Source organism: Fulvia fulva, chromosome 1 (genome assembly GCF_020509005.1).
Source record: "Fulvia fulva chromosome 1, complete sequence".
Classification (NCBI taxonomy): domain Eukaryota; kingdom Fungi; phylum Ascomycota; class Dothideomycetes; order Mycosphaerellales; family Mycosphaerellaceae; genus Fulvia; species Fulvia fulva.
In genome coordinates, this window is record NC_063012.1 from 7,752,266 (window position 1) to 7,769,743 (window position 17,478).

Sequence of the window (17,478 nt, forward strand, 5' to 3'; positions counted from 1 at the left end):
TTCCTTCCTCTTGGCATGCACAACCTTCGCTAAGAAGCTCTCGCGCGCATATACATGTCCAGCGCACTGCCATTACTGCTACTCGGGGCATGACTGATTGCATCACTCCTGCGAGCAACTCGGGCTTCCCAAGCCATCATACTCGGCACCTCAGGCTCGACCACATTGAGAGCTGGGTGCCCACGATTCAGCTCGCCATTGGTCTTCAGGACCGCCATGAGCGCTGCCTGGAGCAAAGCATTTTGCTTCTCAAGTGCCTCGAGACGAGCATCCATCCTCGACTGCGCTCGGCTGATAGCCTTGGACGAGCTAGCCATGGGCTTCTTCTGTGTTGCCACGCCTGGGTACCTATCCTTCTTGGACGAAGTCGACGAGATCGGCGAGACGTCGTAAGATGGTACGACGGACAGCTCTTTCCGACCGTCGATCATTTTCGCTTTACTGTTCGCCTTGCTTGTCCGCTCCGACCCGGAAGCTGGCGGTGTTGGAGGAAGAGCACGGTTCGGTGGCGGTGAAGGTAGTGGTGGAGCACCATCGTCGGGCTGATGACGACGAGGCGATTTCGATCTGGGCGAAGAATGATTGCTTTTCTCTGCACTATTGTTGGCGCTCGTTCGACTTCTCCGCTTCGCGTTGGGGCGGGAGTACGATGCTGATCGTGGACGTGGAGCATAAGGTCTGCCTTCTTTGAGAACCAGTTTCGACGGCTTTGGTGTAATCTTCGTCTTCGGCACTGGGACTTCTTCCGCGACAAGCATTACAGGGCTCGTCTCCATACCTGATGGCACATCCCTCACCTTCGCCGGACTTGAAGCCGTGGGTGATATCGGCGTATAGGTCATTCGATCGTCATCATCGCTGGCCTCCGATGGTACCGGCGACACTGGCGTGAGCGTCGACTGCGTGATCTTCCTCCAGCTTGAAGCACTGGATCCGCTTGCTCTGCTCGCAGCAGACGGCGCTCTGAGTGGTGGAGTATGGAAATTCGGAATCTGAATCTGAGGACGCATCTTCTTGAGCTTCGAGCGGGTCGCCGTAGCAGGTGCGTTGACGACAGCATCGATAGCCCTGCTGACAGAAGGGCGGTCGCGCAGCTTGCGAGCTCGCACTCGTTCATCGCGTTCCTTCCGGCGCGGACTCCCGTTCTTGCCTCTCGATTTGGGCCGCTTGATGGGACCACTGCACTCCGTAGTGACTGTAGCTCGGATTGGCTTTGTATCAAAGTCAAAGTCGCTGGCCGACTTGATGCTGGGTGCGATCTTTGGCGTCACCCTTCGCTCGTGACCATCATGATCCGAAACGATAGTCTCTATCCTTCGGGGATCATGTCTCAGCCGCAGTGGACTCTTAGGTGGTGGAGGTCCAGGACTGTCCGATAGGCTCCTGGCTGGATACATGGAAGCAAGACTTGAAGCTCGCTGCATCAGGACTGAATGGCTGCCAAATCGACGAGGTGCTGGATGTTTGATCTCTACTTCCTTCTCTGGGCTTGGATGTTTGACGGAAAATTCTTCGTTCGGCAAAGAGATCTTCGGAGTAGTTGGCCTGTGGCTACGCAATGGATGACTCGACAGCGCTCGGGTTGTGTCCAAGGAACCCTTTCCGACTGCGTGATCCACGATTTCCGTGCGGTATGAACCAGCTATCGAGTTAGACGATTCCGGTATTGGACTCGGAGGATTCGATGCTGGTGGCCTGATGGGGGTCGGGCAGCGTCTGGCAAGTGGGGTCGCAACGTCGTCAAAGGAGGCTGCTGGTCCACGGGGGTCCGATGAAGACGCTTGGTGGTGAGACTGTTGCTTGGTCAAGGTCGTGAGCCAGTTGTGAAGTGAAGCTTCACTGCTAGCACCTTCGTCGTGGAACACGACAGATACGCGAGACTCAAGGATATTGGGATCCAGTATCGACGGCTCGGTCATTTGAACATCGGCAGGGTCTGGTTGTCTCACGGCGAGGTACTTTTTTCCTGCCAAGGGTTAGCATGGTCGCCATGACAAAACACTTGCACAGTCAAAGCTATACCAGTCGATGATACCTTCTGCTCCACATTTGGTGGCAACGGCTTTGGTGTAGATGGTTCATCGGCTTCGGCAAGAAGTCCGCCCTCATCTCGGAGAGTTACATTGTTAAGCCTGAAACACTTAGCGAATGTGATGAACTTGACCGCTCTTCGAATTGTGACGAACCTGTCGTGAGCGGTCTGGACCTGCCGTTTCCCACCCAGCTTCAACATCTTCAAAGCGCTCTTAGGTGCACTCACGGTCCTGCGAGGATGCTCAATCTTGCTTGGCCGACGATGTGGTTCAGGTGGTCCGGTCCTGCGAAGAAAGTCGACGAGCTCCTTCGAGGCATTGCCCTTTGGCAAGTGCAGCATGCTTGTCGAGGTCATCATTTTGCTGTCGCCGTGATAGGTCTTAGCGTTAGCGTTGGAATAAGGTGCCTGATCGGTATAGGCGCAATGCATAGACCATGAGTCTTCCCTAGAAAGAGGCGGCAGCTCGTACTCGCGGTTGACTTCAACTTGACGAACTATCGAGTCCTCTCTGAAAATGGCCGAGCTGGCTTTCCTGACCTCCTCCCGTTCAGCAGCCGAGGGAGCCTGACCCATATTGTCGAGGTAATGCAGGTCGGAGCCTGTAGAGGCACCGAACATATCGGAAGGGCCAGGAGATTGCGAGGGGTCGATAGGAGATATCTCCCAAGAGCGCGGCGTATGGTTGGCGAAGCTCAGCACTTTCGCTCTGCGCGGGCGCTGCAGTCCGGATGCCTGCATCGGACACGAGCTCCTCGTGGTGGGTGCGAGACCTATCGATGCGTGCTTCAGATAAAGTCACCTGATTCGGAGGAACCATGCCAACTCACGGGTTGCACTTCTCAGGTAGCTGTGTGTGGCGCTGGACGAGAACGCGCTGCGTCGATCATTGGAGTCGGTGTGATGCTGTCATCCCTCATGTAGAGCAAAGCTGAAAGAAAAGCGGAACGAGGAAAGGATTCACAAGATGAAAGAGAACGAGAAGTCTTTGCAAAACACTGAAAGGTCACCTGCATGTATGTGTGATCGAGAGGTCCAAGCACTTTTGTGAGGAAATCACAACACTTCTTGAAATCTCCACGGCGCTCACAAAGGCGCAAGGGAACGGTGGTGTACTCAGCAGAGACATCCATGGATCGACGCCTGGCGTCGCTTGTGCCACAGAAGAAGAAGCTCACAGCAGATGTAGTGCAGCCGGGCAGCGGCAATTCTGCTTGGATGGTCAGATTTTCTCCGGCCCACGCTGCACGCCTCGACGGCATTTTGGCCAGCTTGGAGAGCCGCTGGGAAGCTAGGATGCAGTGGTACATCAAGGCTGGTTTGCTTTCCAAGACAAGCGCATCCGCGTTCCGTACTTTTCGACCTCATGCCATTTCGCCGTCGTAGGTGTGCCCCAGGCATGAGTGGTTACAGCTGATGCAGTCTCGAAATGGGCAACACAGAATGTAGTGTCCAAGGCCAACAACGGGACTGGCCATCCTCTGGAGTGGCTGGAAGGATGAGGAACAGGGAACGGCTGCAGATCTGGAAGCACAAATGTGCAAGGGATATTCGTGCACTGCAGTAAGCTGCATCTGAAGTCGCACAGTCAAGCGCACGAAACAAGGGTGGCTAAACCGCGGCGCTCCTTATCACATCCACAGCATCGCGGAGTCTTCTTGTGTAGCTGTAACCTCACGTTTGTGAAATTGAGGTTGCAGAAAGGCGCATCTGTCAAGTTCATGCACAATCTAGATCAGCACTCTCCGGAAGATCGTAAAGGTGCATGTTCGAACAAGCCACGGCGTCGATCGACCTCCTGGAAGTAGGAGCACGATCGCAACAGTAGTAAGCCACTGACCACCACAAGGATTTCGAAACAGCGTTACCACCGTGTATGTTGCCGTATTCCAAAGCACAAATTTAACCGCGCGCATGGCAGTGCCGTTTGGTGGTCTCTGCCGTTGTCCAGACGAGCCATGCGCCTGGTCAAGCGACCCAGGATCGAGACCTGGCGCACTGTCAAAGGCAGACCTCTGCATACACAGTGACAACTATGCGGGAGTCGTGCTCGGTTTCCAGCTCATGATTTGACATCGTGGAACCTTCCTACAAGTGCTTCGCCGAAGGGTCACCTCGCTGCAGGATGGCCGAGCCATCACAACAACCAGCGCATCACGCATCTATGAGGTATCAGCTATGCTAATGAACAAGTACTCACGAGTATCGTGACACGCTCCGATGCAGGTCTCCAGAAAACCTCGTTTTGCTTGCAAACAATGTTCGTGCTTTGTGACTGATTTAGCGCGTCGTCATTACACACGCCTGATACCTAGGTCTGTTCTTCCCTCGTCGTGCTTGCATCTCGATCTGGTACCTCATTGCCTTCCGCAACCATAGAAGCACATGCGGGCGTATTGCGTGTTACCTCAACGCTTCTTCGCCTTAGGCGCGAAGACATTCGGTGCTGCTCTCTTGAATGCCTTTCTGGGCGGTGCGATTCCTCCTGCGGGCTTTGCGTTTCCCTGACCCGCGATACCGTTCTTGCTATCCTCGGTCGTGGACGAAGGTGTTCCAGCTCTTGATCCTGAAGCGCTCTTCGCGCCGTTGCGATCGACTGCGCTGTTAGCTGGAGTCGCCGAACGTCGCGGGTTCTTGACAAGCGAATCTGGCGTGTCCTTCTTCATATCGTCTCCTGCTTTGTCGAGCTCTGCCTCATCTGCATCGACCATGTCAACGTCCATGTCATCTTCAGCTTCGGTGATCGACTTTGCGGCTGTCGTATGGTCGCGTTCCTGTTTCATGCCTCGGATTCTGTCCTCAGCCTTAATGGTCACACCATCCATCCTGTCCGTGCCATTTCGTGCGCTCGTGACTGGCGTCGAGTCTCGCGATTGCTTAAATGGTTTATCAGACTTGTTATCCCCTTCATCCGCAGAGTGCTTACGCTTGCCAGTATAAGATGGCAGTTCTTTGGAATTGGGTGTAGCGTCGTTTCGGCTGCCCTCGACCTCGGCCCCCATTTGGCTGACATGATTGTTAATCTCCAGCATGGAACGGGTAGGCACCGCGGACGCCTGCGCAGGGAAGTCACTGCTTGGTCTCTTCAACATGCCTTTGAGGCCGTGACCAGCAGTGTGGAGGTCCCTGGCCTTGGCATCGTCGACCAATAACTTCCAGTACCTGCCTCTCGAGAGACTCTCGGAGTTACCAAGAACCCATAAGCTGGACTTTGCACGTGTGAGGCCGACGTTCATACGCCTGATATCTTGCAAGAAACCGATGCCACCTGCCGGGCTAGCACGCACACATGAGAATATGATAATCTCACACTCACGGCCTTGGAAAGCATCGGTTGTGTTGAACTCGATAAAGTCCTTGATGCCTTCTCCGTACTTATTGAGAAAGCGACGCCTGAGCTCCTTTAGTTGCGATCTATACGGGGTGATGATGCCGATCTTGTTGTTCCAGTCGAGATCGTTGAAGTCTGCCCTCAGACGGTCGTATAGCATCATGGCGATGTCAATCTCTGCCAGGTTGATGAACGACTTGGCCGAGGTCTGCTGCTGGCCAGCAACGTCGAAGAAACGATACGGCGCCAGCAGAGCACTGGCGTGCCATGGCTGCTTCCGTTGTTCTGCCATGTTCGGACCGTCCATGAGCTTGCTGTCGTAGAAGGTTTCACTTGGAAAGAAACTGATGTCGGGATGCATACGGTACTGTGTATCCAAAAGATGGACCTGGTTCGGGAAGTTGTTCTGCATGCGCACGAACAAGCTCTGCTCGTATTGAAACTTCTGCGCTTCTTTCGAAAAGACCGTTGGTGGCAGCTGATTCGGGTCACCCACCATGATGCACTTGATGCAACCATACTTGAGTGGAATGAGCGATTCCATCTCCACACATTGCGCCGCTTCATCAATGATGACGCTCTCAAACTCAATGGTGAGATTCTGGAACATGTCGTGGCCACTTCCGCTGAGCGTAGCACAGATTACGTGTGCCTCTTCAAGGACGGTCTGTTGGACGCGCCGCTTGTTCAGCTCTTGTTCACGCCCTGCGTCACGCCGTTGATCTTTGAGACTATCGATACGAGTGCCGAGCATTGCTTTCTGTCGCTTGACGCGATTGATATCGTCCTCAAGTCTCTTACGGCCTGCCGGCTGCATCTTCTTGTCACCGCTGTCGTCCTCATCACGTCGTTGGTAGAACTCTCGAAGCTGTGCAGAGACCTGCTTGTGCTCCTCGAAGATCTGCTGATCCTTCTCGTGCTGCTTTGAGTCCTGCTGAGTTCCGCCCAACTTCTTCTGGACCAAGTTCTCTAGGGTCACCTCGGCTACCTGGGCGCTGATGTTGTCGCTCTTGCCGATACGAACGACGTTGATGTTGCGGCTGACACCCTGCTTCGTCTTGATCCCAGCCATGAGTCGGACGCACAGCTCGTCCACGGCGGCATTGCTAGGTGCACATACCAAAAGCTTCTTCACCGGGGCATCACTGCCGCTATTGACATTGTTGCCTTTCGGGACGGTAATACGGGTCGCGCCTGCAGGACCATTGCTCAGAGACTGAGTGAGCAGACCACCGACAATAGCTGTAATTGTCTTGGTCTTGCCTGAACCAGGTGGGCCTTGGATGAGCGAGAATCCTTCGTTATCGAGCGCAGCATTGACAGCCTCTGACTGCGCGCGGTTGAGGCCGTACACGCCCTGCATGGAGGTTATCTGCTTTTCGCTGAACTCATATCGCGATGACGGCTTTGCGCGCACGATCTGGTTGCAGAGATCGTAGTATTGCAAGGCTTTGAGTGCGCCGTATTGGCGTTCTAGCGGGACTATGGTCGTCACCTTGAGGCCGTAAATTATTGACTGCATAGTAAGCTTTGGCGCCAACGCTGAGGCTGGCATCATTTGGTACACAATCTCCATATGTGCTTTCGTGAACTTGGTCTTCTGCACTCTTGCAAAACAGTGAGCTGCCGTCGAATCGTCGGCAGGCTTCTTCGAGGTAGAGAGCAGGACAATGTCACTTTCTCTCAGTTCTACCTCTCTGTTTTCTTGGTGCCCAATGATGCTGCTGAATTCGATGAACTGATCAACATTGCTGCGGTTCTGTACCTTGAGCTCGTACGGCTTAGACTGGTTCTCCTCTCGAGCTCGAACCATACCTTGCCAAGCTTCCAGTGTAAGAAGTGGTTCGAAAGTCGCCTGATAAGAAATGGGGTCCCTGAAAGAGTTCTCCACAGCCCTGAAATCCTGTGGGCTGGATCCTGGTGGATAGTGATCCGTGTGGAAGAAGTCCCAGCTTAGCATAGTTTGATACAACGGACCTAGAGCTGGCTTGATGCGGGCTCGCATATCCTTGACCGAGCGGGCAGTCCTCTGTATTCGTGTTGGACCGCTCTTGACTTCTGGCTTCAGCCCGGTGGCGCCGCTAAAGTCGAGGCCGGGTCGCTGCTGCTTCTTCGGCTTGTCGACCGTTCCGAACAGATCATCGTCCAGATCATCGTCATCGTCGTCTGACTCCAGGTCATCATCGTTCACCATCACTGTCTGCCCCTCGGTGCCATGGTCTGCACCATAGTTGCCGATGCCAGCGACGCCGCTACCAGCACCAAGTCCTTTCGCCTTTGCAATGACTTCTTGCCTCTTACGATCCGCCTCTTCTTTGGCCTGCCTCCGCTTGAGTAAGAAGTCATTGGCTTCTTCTTGCTTCTTCATGGCGGCTTTCTGGAAGGCCAGAGTCGGCACTTTCTGCATCGGCTTTCGCTCTTCGGCCTTCCTCTTCTCTGCAGCGCTAGTCCAAGTATCAAGGTCGATAACGCCTTCGGGCCTGCTTGCAGACACCGGTGTTGACGAGCCAGAGCGATCACCCGCAGACGCTGCCCAGTCGGCCAGCGAGCCTTGCTTAGTTCGCTTGGGCCCTTCCGTTTCGGAAAGATCTGACGCCGACAGCGACTCGCCCAGATGTCGCTCCAGAGCCTGCTGCAACTCAGCCTTGTTGTTCATGGTCAGCTTGTTCTTCACCTTCGCGTATTTGCTGGTACTTGAGCTGGTGATCACATCCTGAAGCCAGGTAGAATTTTCTGCGCTTATCCTGATATTCACCTCTTGAAATCTGGTGAGCATTTTACCCGTGATGCTCACACATCGCGAAATCAAGTATTCATCTCTGAGACGCAACCACTTTGTGATATGCCCGAATGCTTTGTTGGATTGTTGCAGAAGCTGCTTTCCAGTGGCAGAAGACACTTGTATGCTGCCGCCTTCCATGGTGCTCGCGATGACTGCGTACTGATCGAATACGAATTCAGCAAGGTCCATGGTGTCGCGACAGAACAGCTGCATCATAGCTTTATCATAACCGAGACTGCTCCAAGCCTCCGTCCGTGAGAAGACCATTTCGAGAAAGCTCCAGGTATGGACCCACAGGATTCGAAGAGCCGTCAGCTCGGTCTCGCCTGAGATAGTCTTTGTCCTGAGCAACCCGTCTTGATCGTCGCAAAGACAGCTGAAGACATCTCTCAGAATCTTGAGCAGCGTTGAACACGGACCGAAGATGTGCGCATTGATAACGGCCTTTAACGATAGCCCGAATGCTGACATAGCATTGCTGTAATAAGCCTTGAGGAGGTGCATAATGCTCTCACGTCGGCTATCTTCGCCACTGAAAGTCTTCAGCAAGGTGAGTGCATTCGCGTGTATCATCTCGTTGCCATTGAACAGCAGCAAAACAATGCCATTCATGGCCTCGGGAAGGGCGATCAGGTCAAGCAGTTGCTCATGATTGAAAGAGTCAAGCCGATCCAGCAAGTCCGTGGCAACGTAGCCCAGGATCCTGGTCAGAGCATTGTTCCAGCTCTCGGCAGTCTTTGTCGCTGCTTTCACGATTTTGGGAGGTAGCAGATCCAGCGAAAGCAACCCATTCATGCCACGTATGATCGACATGACGAACGACGAATGGCCGGGTTTGATATGGCGCATACTCATTTTCCAGATGTTCAGGCTCGCAACTCCGATCTCATGATCCAGCTCTCGCTTAGACTCGATCATTCTGCGGTCGCGAGACAGGCTCCTGACGTCGAGAGCCAAAAGATTCTGAATGATGTCGAGAGCAGAATTCTGATCTTTCGTGATCTGCAACTCTTCCTTCTTCTCAATGCCCTCCAGCTGCGCCAGAATGTCTCCGATGTAGTCTCTGGACACCGCCTCGATCAAGTGAGTGTAAGCTGGCCCCCCATCAAGGTCTCTGGTTAAGATTCTGATAGCTTCTTGCAGACAACAGAGACCTCTTTCCCACATAGCAGTACTAGCGAAATGTGAGTATTGGTCTGCCTGGTATCTCTTCAAGCACAACTGCAGGAGGGTTCGCAAGGGTGGGACCAGATTGCTTGCTTTGATGCTCTTGACGAATGCGTCCAGCCACTTGACTTGCAGCGCAAGGTAGGCCTGCGGGTCACGCCCAGACTCTTGCTTTGAGGTGAATAGTGTCTCCAACTGGTTAGGTTTCGTCGTAAATGCCACGTCTAAGACGTTTGAGGGCGATACTGCACCCATCGCTTCCCAGAAATCGTTAGGCGCAAGTTCCAGCAGAATGCCGTAGCAGCCGAAAATGTCGAGAACGTGGTCTTGCTGGACTTGGAAGTGCTCGAGTGAGAGCGTGTAAATGTTTACGTCCATGGCACGCAGATAATTCGTAATCAGTTCCTTGTCGAACTTTTCGAGCAGCATACGGGTGGCGCGCCAAAAGACAGGCAGAAATCTCGCATCAAGGTTGACGACATGGACACGGCCCGCCGCTCCTTCCATGAATGGTTTGACACTGGACTCGAACTCGGATGGCAAGATTTTGCGCTTGAGTCTGGTGATATTCCGCTCGGCCCATGCGAATCTCTCGGCATTCATGGAGTAGAGAAATGCCACGGTGCCAGGAGCTACACCGGGCAAAGAGAACTTCCTGTTAGCTTGAGCTAGCCTGAAAGGCTTGTCGAAGTGCTGTGATAGTAGCTCTTCGCTGTAAAGGAATGGTCGGCACTGCAACGCCTCAAACATGGCATACATGCCAGCCTCTCCCGCCGATGTTATCTTGCGCTTGCTGGGTTCGAGATCCAAGAGAGCCTCAGTCGCCTGATCCAGCCCTGTCGTGATTCTCTCGTTGTTCATGCCATCGTATTTGTCGAGGAACGTTCGTACTTCGTCTGCGGCATATTCGGCCTCGAGTTGAGATTTGAGCCATGCTCTCGAGCGGTGGAACTCCCGTATGCAGATATCGCAGCGAGTGAGCTGTGTCTTGAGGTGGGTTTTGAGCTTCGTCTGGTATGGCATGGCATCGTCTCCGTCGAACGCGATGATCTGTGTGGCTGATAGAGCATCTTCCTTCCGCTGCGTCGCCTCTTTCAGTTTGGAAAGCCGCGTCGCCTTCTCAGACTCGCTCTCTGGTTCGCTCGAGTCAATGTCGTCGATGTAGTAAACACCGGTCTCGTCGTCGGTGGTGCGTGGGCAGAACCAGTGGATGCCCGCGTCGAGATTCGTGAGCGCTTCGAGCTTCTGCACGAACTCCATCTTCCAGCCACCGGGCCACAGAGGCCCGGCTTGTAGATGGTAGAGCTGAGCGCCGCAGTCGGCAGGTGGTGCGTGGATGTCACGATGTGCACATGTGTGTTGGGAGATCACAGCGCAGGCAGCTATCTACTCCTCCAGCTTCTAGTGCCTGGTCTCAAACCACAATTGCAGGTCAAGAGACTGCTGTGTGTACTGAAACGTGCAAAGAGGCGGTGGTGTTGTAAGAGCGATGGTGCTGGCAGCAATGGCGGCTGTTTGAGCAGGCCCAAGTGAGCCGAAGAAGTTCACGAACCGGTCGCAGCTCTTCCGCTAGGTGAACGGGATGCTCTGCGACTGTGAATGAGCACGTGACTGCTGCTCCAGTGGCTGATGTTCAGCACTGTGCTGGTGTTGGTGCAAATGGTCAGCGGCCGCACACAAAGAAAGGTCTGGTCGTTTGCAGAGGTCACTGAAAGTGGTCGCGCTAGGAGGTAGATCGCGCTTTCTGCGCGTCAGAGCCGATCCCTGCAAAGGGCCGACCCGTGCTCTAGCGTGAACTCTCGCCCTGCACGACATCAACACCAGACCCGGGCGAACTGACAGCATAACATCATTACTTGCCATAAGCTTGGAGTTGTTACTCTTGGATTTCTATCCCTCAAATGCCTCACTAGATGTCAGTATATGCCACATAGGTCCGCATCCCTCTGCCACCCAACCGAGGCCCGGTCTTCGTACTTCAGAAAATGCTAGGTCAGCATGTCTTCAGACCTGTTCGCTGCCTTTGGTGAGGAGCCACCTCAGATCGCCCGAATCTCTTCTCCTGATGCGAGATCGACCAGTCCTCAGGCATCCGCAACTTCGTGTCACACGATACTATCTAAGGAGAGTACGATACAGAACGATGCTGGGCTTCAGGCGGCAACCACAAGCACGCCTGACGCGTTTGATGACGATGATTTTGGTGACTTTGAAGACGCCGGCGACGTCTCTTTTGCCTCGACAAATACCGATGCCACCGAAGGCGCCACTCACATTCCTGGAAATCCGGCCGCTTCGTATCTCATGCCTGACGAGCCAGAGGTAGTGTTCCCTCCTAAAGCACAGAAAAGGCCGAATTCCCCACCGCCGGAAGACTCAAAGGTCGGCAAGCATCCTTTTGCAGGCCACATGGATTTTCTATTCGAGGCTGGGGATGACGAATATGATGCTGGGCAAGATGATCTTGCAAATCTCGCCAACGACCCAGAGGCAGCTATGGCATATTCGAAGCGGATCATTGCCGAGCAGGAAGCGCGCTTGCAGAGAGAGCAGGAGAAGTTAAATAGTGCAAGCTTACGATCGAATGCCGCCACAGCTCAATCGAAACCTGCTCAAGTACTATCGACACAGCCTCAGCCTTCAGCTAAAGCAACCAGACCAGGAGCAGCTAAGTTGGCAATGACTGCATCGATATCACCGGTACAAGCGAGACCAACTCAGACACCTGTACATAACAAGCTTCGAAAGAAGTCCGGCTATGCTCCTGCCAAGGACCCAAATGTGCTCTTCGATGCTGAGCATGTCTCTGACGATGAGAGCGACAACGACGATTTCGGAGACTTTGAGGATCCAACGACGCCCGGCGTAGAAGTGACATTGCCATCTGAGCCTGCTCCTGCACCGAATTCATCTTTACCACAGATCGACCTGCTTGGACTTGATGAGCCTCCTGCGCAGACCAGCAGGGTGAGAAGTGCTTCGATCCGAAAGGCAAACTCCTTGCTCGGCCAACCGAAGCATCATAAGTCATCGAGCCTAGCGAACGTGGCAAGTCTGATGGCAGAGGACAATCCATGGGATGATTTCGAGACACAAAGTGCTGCCATAGCGGCACCCTCATCTGTCCAGTCTGAGCATGCCCAAGCTCAAGAAGATCCATGGGACGACTTCAAGACGTCGAGTACAGCATCAGCCGAGAAGCCATTCACAGACCTGGATGATGCAACCACGCCGCAGCCTATACAACAGTCGTTCACTCAAAGCCAACAAGCGACTGAGTCGACAGTACCTCCGACAAACATTCCACCACCAGCACTACTGCTGTCACTGTTCGCCTCGCTATTCGCATCTGCCAATGACACCCTCTTTACGCCGCTATCTCGCCTCGACTCTACTCAACGAAGCCAACTCGTATCCCATCCTGCCACTCACACGTTCTTGCGGAACATTGTACAGGACGCAGTAGTACTAGCGCATATCATCGCAGGCCGCAAATTGAGGTGGAAGCGTGATCAGATTCTTGCCCAAAGCATGCGAATAGGCCAGGCAGGCATGGGTGGCAAAAGCGGAATGAAACTTTCCTCGATCGGCAAAGGCGAGGCTGTACAAGAAGAGCGAGAAGTGACAGATGCTGTCAGACTGTGGAAGAACAACGTAGGCAAGATTCGGGGCGCAATCACGAGCACGAAGACGGCCGCACCGGCTGTGAAAATTCCTGCGTTGCCTGAAGTGGCTGAGACGATGCCAATCAAGACGTTGAAGAGTATAGAGGGAGGCTTCGCCGCGCCGCATGCTTGTGCACTCTGTGGTTTGAAGCGTGAGGAGAGGGCCGCGAAGGTTGACGTCGATGTCGATGACAGCTTTGGAGAGTGGTGGGTACAGGGGATGGATATGCATGTCAACTGTCGGAGATGGTGGAACAGTAACAAGTCGAAGCTGAAGTCACGGTAGCAGTGTTGTAGCTAATATGATGGCGCAATCCATTCCGAGCAATGCGCCCGCGACCAGCCGCTGTTGAGCGTTATTCTCTGATCCCAGAGTCAAGCCATTGGCAGCCGTTTCATGACAGCGCACAGACCCTGCGCTAGTCGCTGAAGCAGCAAATACACGACCTTGCTCGCGCTCTCACCAACTCAAAATAAGTTCTCAAGCCAAATCGCATCCGCTTCCAGTTCTGGTTCGACACTACGTGCATCACTCACGCAATGGCAAACAATTTGCGCGTCACCGACCTGGCCGTCAACTTGCAGAGCCTCAACATGGGAGCCACAGACACTGCCGCCTGGAACAAACACATTACCAGCACTTGCACCATCAAACCCAGCTTCCTCACGCTCCCTCAGGAGCTCCGCGATCACATCTACAGCTTTCTACCTCTTGTCACTCAAGATGATTACGTTCGAGTTGGAAGGCGCCAGGACGATAACTGGGACCCTATGTTATTGACTCTTGGAGCAGGCTGCCGAGAATTGAAGCAATACAATACTCTCGCCGCGACCTGCCGGATCACCTATCAAGATGCCTCCAAGATCTTCTATCGCCACAACAAGCTCTATGTCCTCCACCAAGTCGAACACAAGGAACCAATATTCACGATCACCGCGCCATCTTGGCTACGGCGCTCGAGTCTGGCCAAGGATTCGAACATCATACCGAGCTGTCGGATCAGCACCTTGCGGATCTGGGGGACGGAACGCGAGATCCAAGGCGAAAGGAGCTGGGATTCTTCCAGCTACTATCCAGCTTTGCATGTGAGCTGGTGCGTGGAGAGCGGGTGCTATAAGGTTACACTATCACTCGAGACGCCATCACGGCTTGACAAACTAGAAAAGGGGATATGGGAAGACATGATGACAGAGGCCACGAAGGTAGTCATTGACCGCATAAATCACTATCTGGCTGAGAAGCAGCACATGGATGCGGACACTGTGGAAATGGTGGCTAAGCACTGGGTATACGCACAGCAGCTGATGGCCGACGAGACTGGCGTCTACAACGGGTATGTGCTCGATTACAACGAGGATGTCAGATTTGAGACTGTAGATACACCTTCGGGCCCAATGTGGTTCCTCCACGATGACCGAAAGCGATAAGCGACCTCATGTTCTTGTAGCCACAAAACGGTTGAACACGAGCAAATGTACTCGGACATCATTACTTCCGTCGATCTCATTAGTCTACAACAAGGGGGATCAACTGCGACAATACAACCTGCGGCTACGCCAAATAACGGTGTGGGATCTTCTCAACTCGACACAGCTGCACCTTACTCTGTCCAACACCATTCTCAATACCAAAGTCACCCTTGGCCTCCCAAAGCTCACTCCCGACGCACTGCTTACACCAGAAGACTCCATTCGGATCCCACCTCTGCTTGATGCGCAGCAACTCATTGTAATGCTCCCCAAACTTCGTCTTCTGCCACTCCGGCTCTGTCGGATCCGACTCGCTCATGTACGCACCAGTATCCGGCGACAGGTCCCGCAGGGCTCGTACTCTGACATCTCTCAAATCCGTCGTGACGACCTCCTTCTCAGTCTGGTTGAGCGTCTTCCATACCCTAGGAAGGACGACGTCGGATTGCGGCCAGCCCGTGTGACACACTGCTCCCACTGGTGTCGGTGCGATCAAGTTGCCATTGACAGATTGAGTGAGTGAGTTCCACGTGTCAGCGTCAGGCCACGCTGCGTCTCCCGGTCTTGGCTTGCAGTATAGTTCAGACTTGGTCAATGATGCTGTGACTGCTGGTATGCCGATGGCAAGAAACGTGCTCATACTGGACACCATGTTGAAGCGGAGGATGCCCGATCATATTCCATGCTGGCTGCTCAACGTCTACTTATAAGATTCAGCCAATGCCACGATTATCAAGTGATCGCTGCGAGCGCATTGCTGTGCCACGGGCTCAGCATGCATCGCCATTCTCGCGACGTCGAGTTGAGAGTGCTGCGAGCTGAAACTGGAGCATATGGAGACTGGATGTCTAGGAAGCTTTCCAATCCGACCTTGCGCGTGGTATGTAGTAGTGAATGTGCCGGTGCTCGCATGTTGAAGGTGAATTCCTATTCCCACCTCATCCCTGCAGAAGAGCTGCATCTGACCCTGCAGCTCGTCGCCCGCCCCTCGTGGTCCGCCGGTTTGATCCGACCAAAGACTGCCTGCACCACCAAACATCACCAGCACCCATTACCCATCACCCATCACTTGCTTCCGCGCGGGCGGAGTGGGATCACGATGCGGGTGACCGGCTCGAAGGCGAAGGTACTGCTCATTGGCAAGACCAACTACACGCCCACGTTCACTTGCGACAACACATCGGTCCGCTCCGACCTCGCTGCCCTCGTCCATGACGCATTAGCAAATCGAAAGCTTGTGACTCGGAAAAACCACCTCCACCAGAGCTTGCAAAACATCGCTAGTTCTATCTCTGGACCCGTTGCTCCTTCTTTCCAGCAACTCGGTGCATTACCTCGCAGCTTGAATCTCCCATCGACAGTCGTTCCTTCTCCAGCAGCCATGTCTATGCAGAAGAGAGACTTCTCGCAGAGCTCCAACAAGAGTCTCAACATCAACAACATCAACCCACATGTCAAGGAAGCCAAGTATGCAGTCCGGGGCGAGCTTGCGATCAAGAGTGAGCAATATCGGGCTCAATTGGCCAAGGGCGAGGGCAAAGACCTTCCCTTCGACTCAGTCATCAGTGCGAACATTGGCAACCCGCAACAGCTGGACCAGAAGCCGATTACTTTCTTCAGACAAGTCGCAAGCCTGGTCGAGAATCCGCAATTGCTCGAGCATGGGGAGGTGTTGAAGAACGGACTCGGATACAAGAGCGATGTGGTCGAGCGCGCAAAGGCGCTGCTCAAGGATGTAAAGAGCGTTGGCGCATACTCCCAGTCGCAAGGAGCCCCACGCATTCGACAAAGCGTGGCAGACTTCATCGAGAGGCGTGACGGATTTCCTGCGGACCCCCAGAACATCTACCTGTGTGGAGGCGCCAGCGCTGGTGTCAACGCCCTCATGAGCGTGATCTGTGCCTCGCCAAACACCGGCGTCTTGGTGCCTATCCCCCAATACCCTCTCTACACTGCCACGCTAAGCTTGCTCAACGCTCAAGTCGTGCCGTACTATCTCAAAGAGGAGGATGGATGGAGCACGGATGTAAATGACATGCGATCTGCATTGAAGGAGGCGCAGAACAAGGGCATCGATGTCCGTGCTGTCGTCGTGATCAACCCAGGCAACCCCACCGGAGGCTCTCTGGAGGCCCAGCATATCGAGTCTGTGCTGGAATTGGTCGCGGAAGAGAAGCTGGTCATGCTGGCCGATGAGGTATACCAGACAAACGTGTTCGAGGGCGAGTTCCAGAGCTTCAAGAAGATCTTGCGACAGTTGCAGAAAGGCGACAAGAATAAGGATGGCAAGTTCGATAACGTCGAATTGGCCAGTCTTCACAGCATCAGCAAAGGTATGGTCGGCGAGTGCGGTCATCGCGGAGGGTACTACGAGATGATCGGCTTCGATCCTGAGGTATGCAGTTTTCATCTGGCTGTGGAAGGCAAGTCACTAACAGAAAGCAGGTGGTTGCCCAAATTTACAAGTTCGTCAGCATTATGCTCTGCCCACCGGTTGTTGGACAATGCCTGGTTGAGCTGATGGTCAACCCACCCAAGGAGGGAGAGCCATCGTACCCACAGTACAAGGAGGAGTATGACACAATCTTCAACAACCTCAAAGCACGCGCGCACGCACTTTACAATGCATTCAGGGAGATGGAGGGGGTTGAGTGCCAGTACCCGCAGGGCAGCATGTACCTGTATCCCACCATCAAGCTGCCCCAAAAGGCCATCGACGCCGCCAAGAAAGAGAACAAGAACCCAGACGACTACTACTGCCTCAGATTACTCGATGCCACTGGTATATGCATAGTGCCAGGCTCTGGGTTTGGGCAGAGGGAGGGAAGTCTGCATTTCAGGACGACGTTCTTGGCGCCTGGCACAGACTGGGTGTCGCGGATCTCGGACTTTCACAAGAGCTTCATGAACGAGTTCAAATGATGTGAACAATGACTAGCATTTTAGCGGGCTGGCGTTTGGGATGTGGTTGGTGGGTCAGGGTCTTTGTATGTGACCAAAAGTCTTCTTGACTTGACATAGCCTGGATAGA

General features: G+C 53.9%; 6 protein-coding genes across 6 annotated transcripts; 3 read left to right on the forward strand and 3 right to left on the reverse strand.

Annotated features, from left to right (window-relative positions):
- Window positions 1-29: 29 nt before the first annotated feature.
- CLAFUR5_01495 (uncharacterized protein) lies at window positions 30-2,773 on the reverse strand (the record flags this gene model as incomplete). Its single annotated transcript, XM_047900643.1, has 3 exons — window positions 30-1,966; window positions 2,023-2,132; window positions 2,187-2,773. 3 exons carry the CDS (start codon window positions 2,771-2,773, stop codon window positions 30-32), a joined length of 2,634 nt encoding a protein of 877 aa, XP_047755855.1.
- A 1,667-nt stretch (window positions 2,774-4,440) lies between these two features.
- CLAFUR5_01496 (Helicase SEN1) lies at window positions 4,441-10,572 on the reverse strand (the record flags this gene model as incomplete). Its single annotated transcript, XM_047900644.1, has 1 exon — window positions 4,441-10,572. The coding sequence occupies one exon, from the start codon at window positions 10,570-10,572 to the stop codon at window positions 4,441-4,443; it is 6,132 nt and encodes a 2,043-aa protein (XP_047755852.1).
- A 738-nt stretch (window positions 10,573-11,310) lies between these two features.
- CLAFUR5_01497 (uncharacterized protein) lies at window positions 11,311-13,263 on the forward strand (the record flags this gene model as incomplete). The annotated part of the gene is made up of 1 exon (XM_047900645.1): window positions 11,311-13,263. The coding sequence occupies one exon, from the start codon at window positions 11,311-11,313 to the stop codon at window positions 13,261-13,263; it is 1,953 nt and encodes a 650-aa protein (XP_047755853.1).
- Window positions 13,264-13,517: 254 nt separating this feature from the next.
- CLAFUR5_01498 (uncharacterized protein) lies at window positions 13,518-14,405 on the forward strand (the record flags this gene model as incomplete). The annotated part of the gene is made up of 1 exon (XM_047900646.1): window positions 13,518-14,405. The coding sequence occupies one exon, from the start codon at window positions 13,518-13,520 to the stop codon at window positions 14,403-14,405; it is 888 nt and encodes a 295-aa protein (XP_047755850.1).
- Window positions 14,406-14,529: 124 nt separating this feature from the next.
- On the reverse strand, window positions 14,530-15,099 carry CLAFUR5_01499 (uncharacterized protein; the record flags this gene model as incomplete). Its single annotated transcript, XM_047900647.1, has 1 exon — window positions 14,530-15,099. The coding sequence occupies one exon, from the start codon at window positions 15,097-15,099 to the stop codon at window positions 14,530-14,532; it is 570 nt and encodes a 189-aa protein (XP_047755851.1).
- Window positions 15,100-15,546: 447 nt separating this feature from the next.
- CLAFUR5_01500 (putative alanine aminotransferase, mitochondrial) lies at window positions 15,547-17,369 on the forward strand (the record flags this gene model as incomplete). Its single annotated transcript, XM_047900648.1, has 2 exons — window positions 15,547-16,842; window positions 16,893-17,369. 2 exons carry the CDS (start codon window positions 15,547-15,549, stop codon window positions 17,367-17,369), a joined length of 1,773 nt encoding a protein of 590 aa, XP_047755514.1.
- Between the last annotated feature and the right edge of the window lie 109 nt (window positions 17,370-17,478).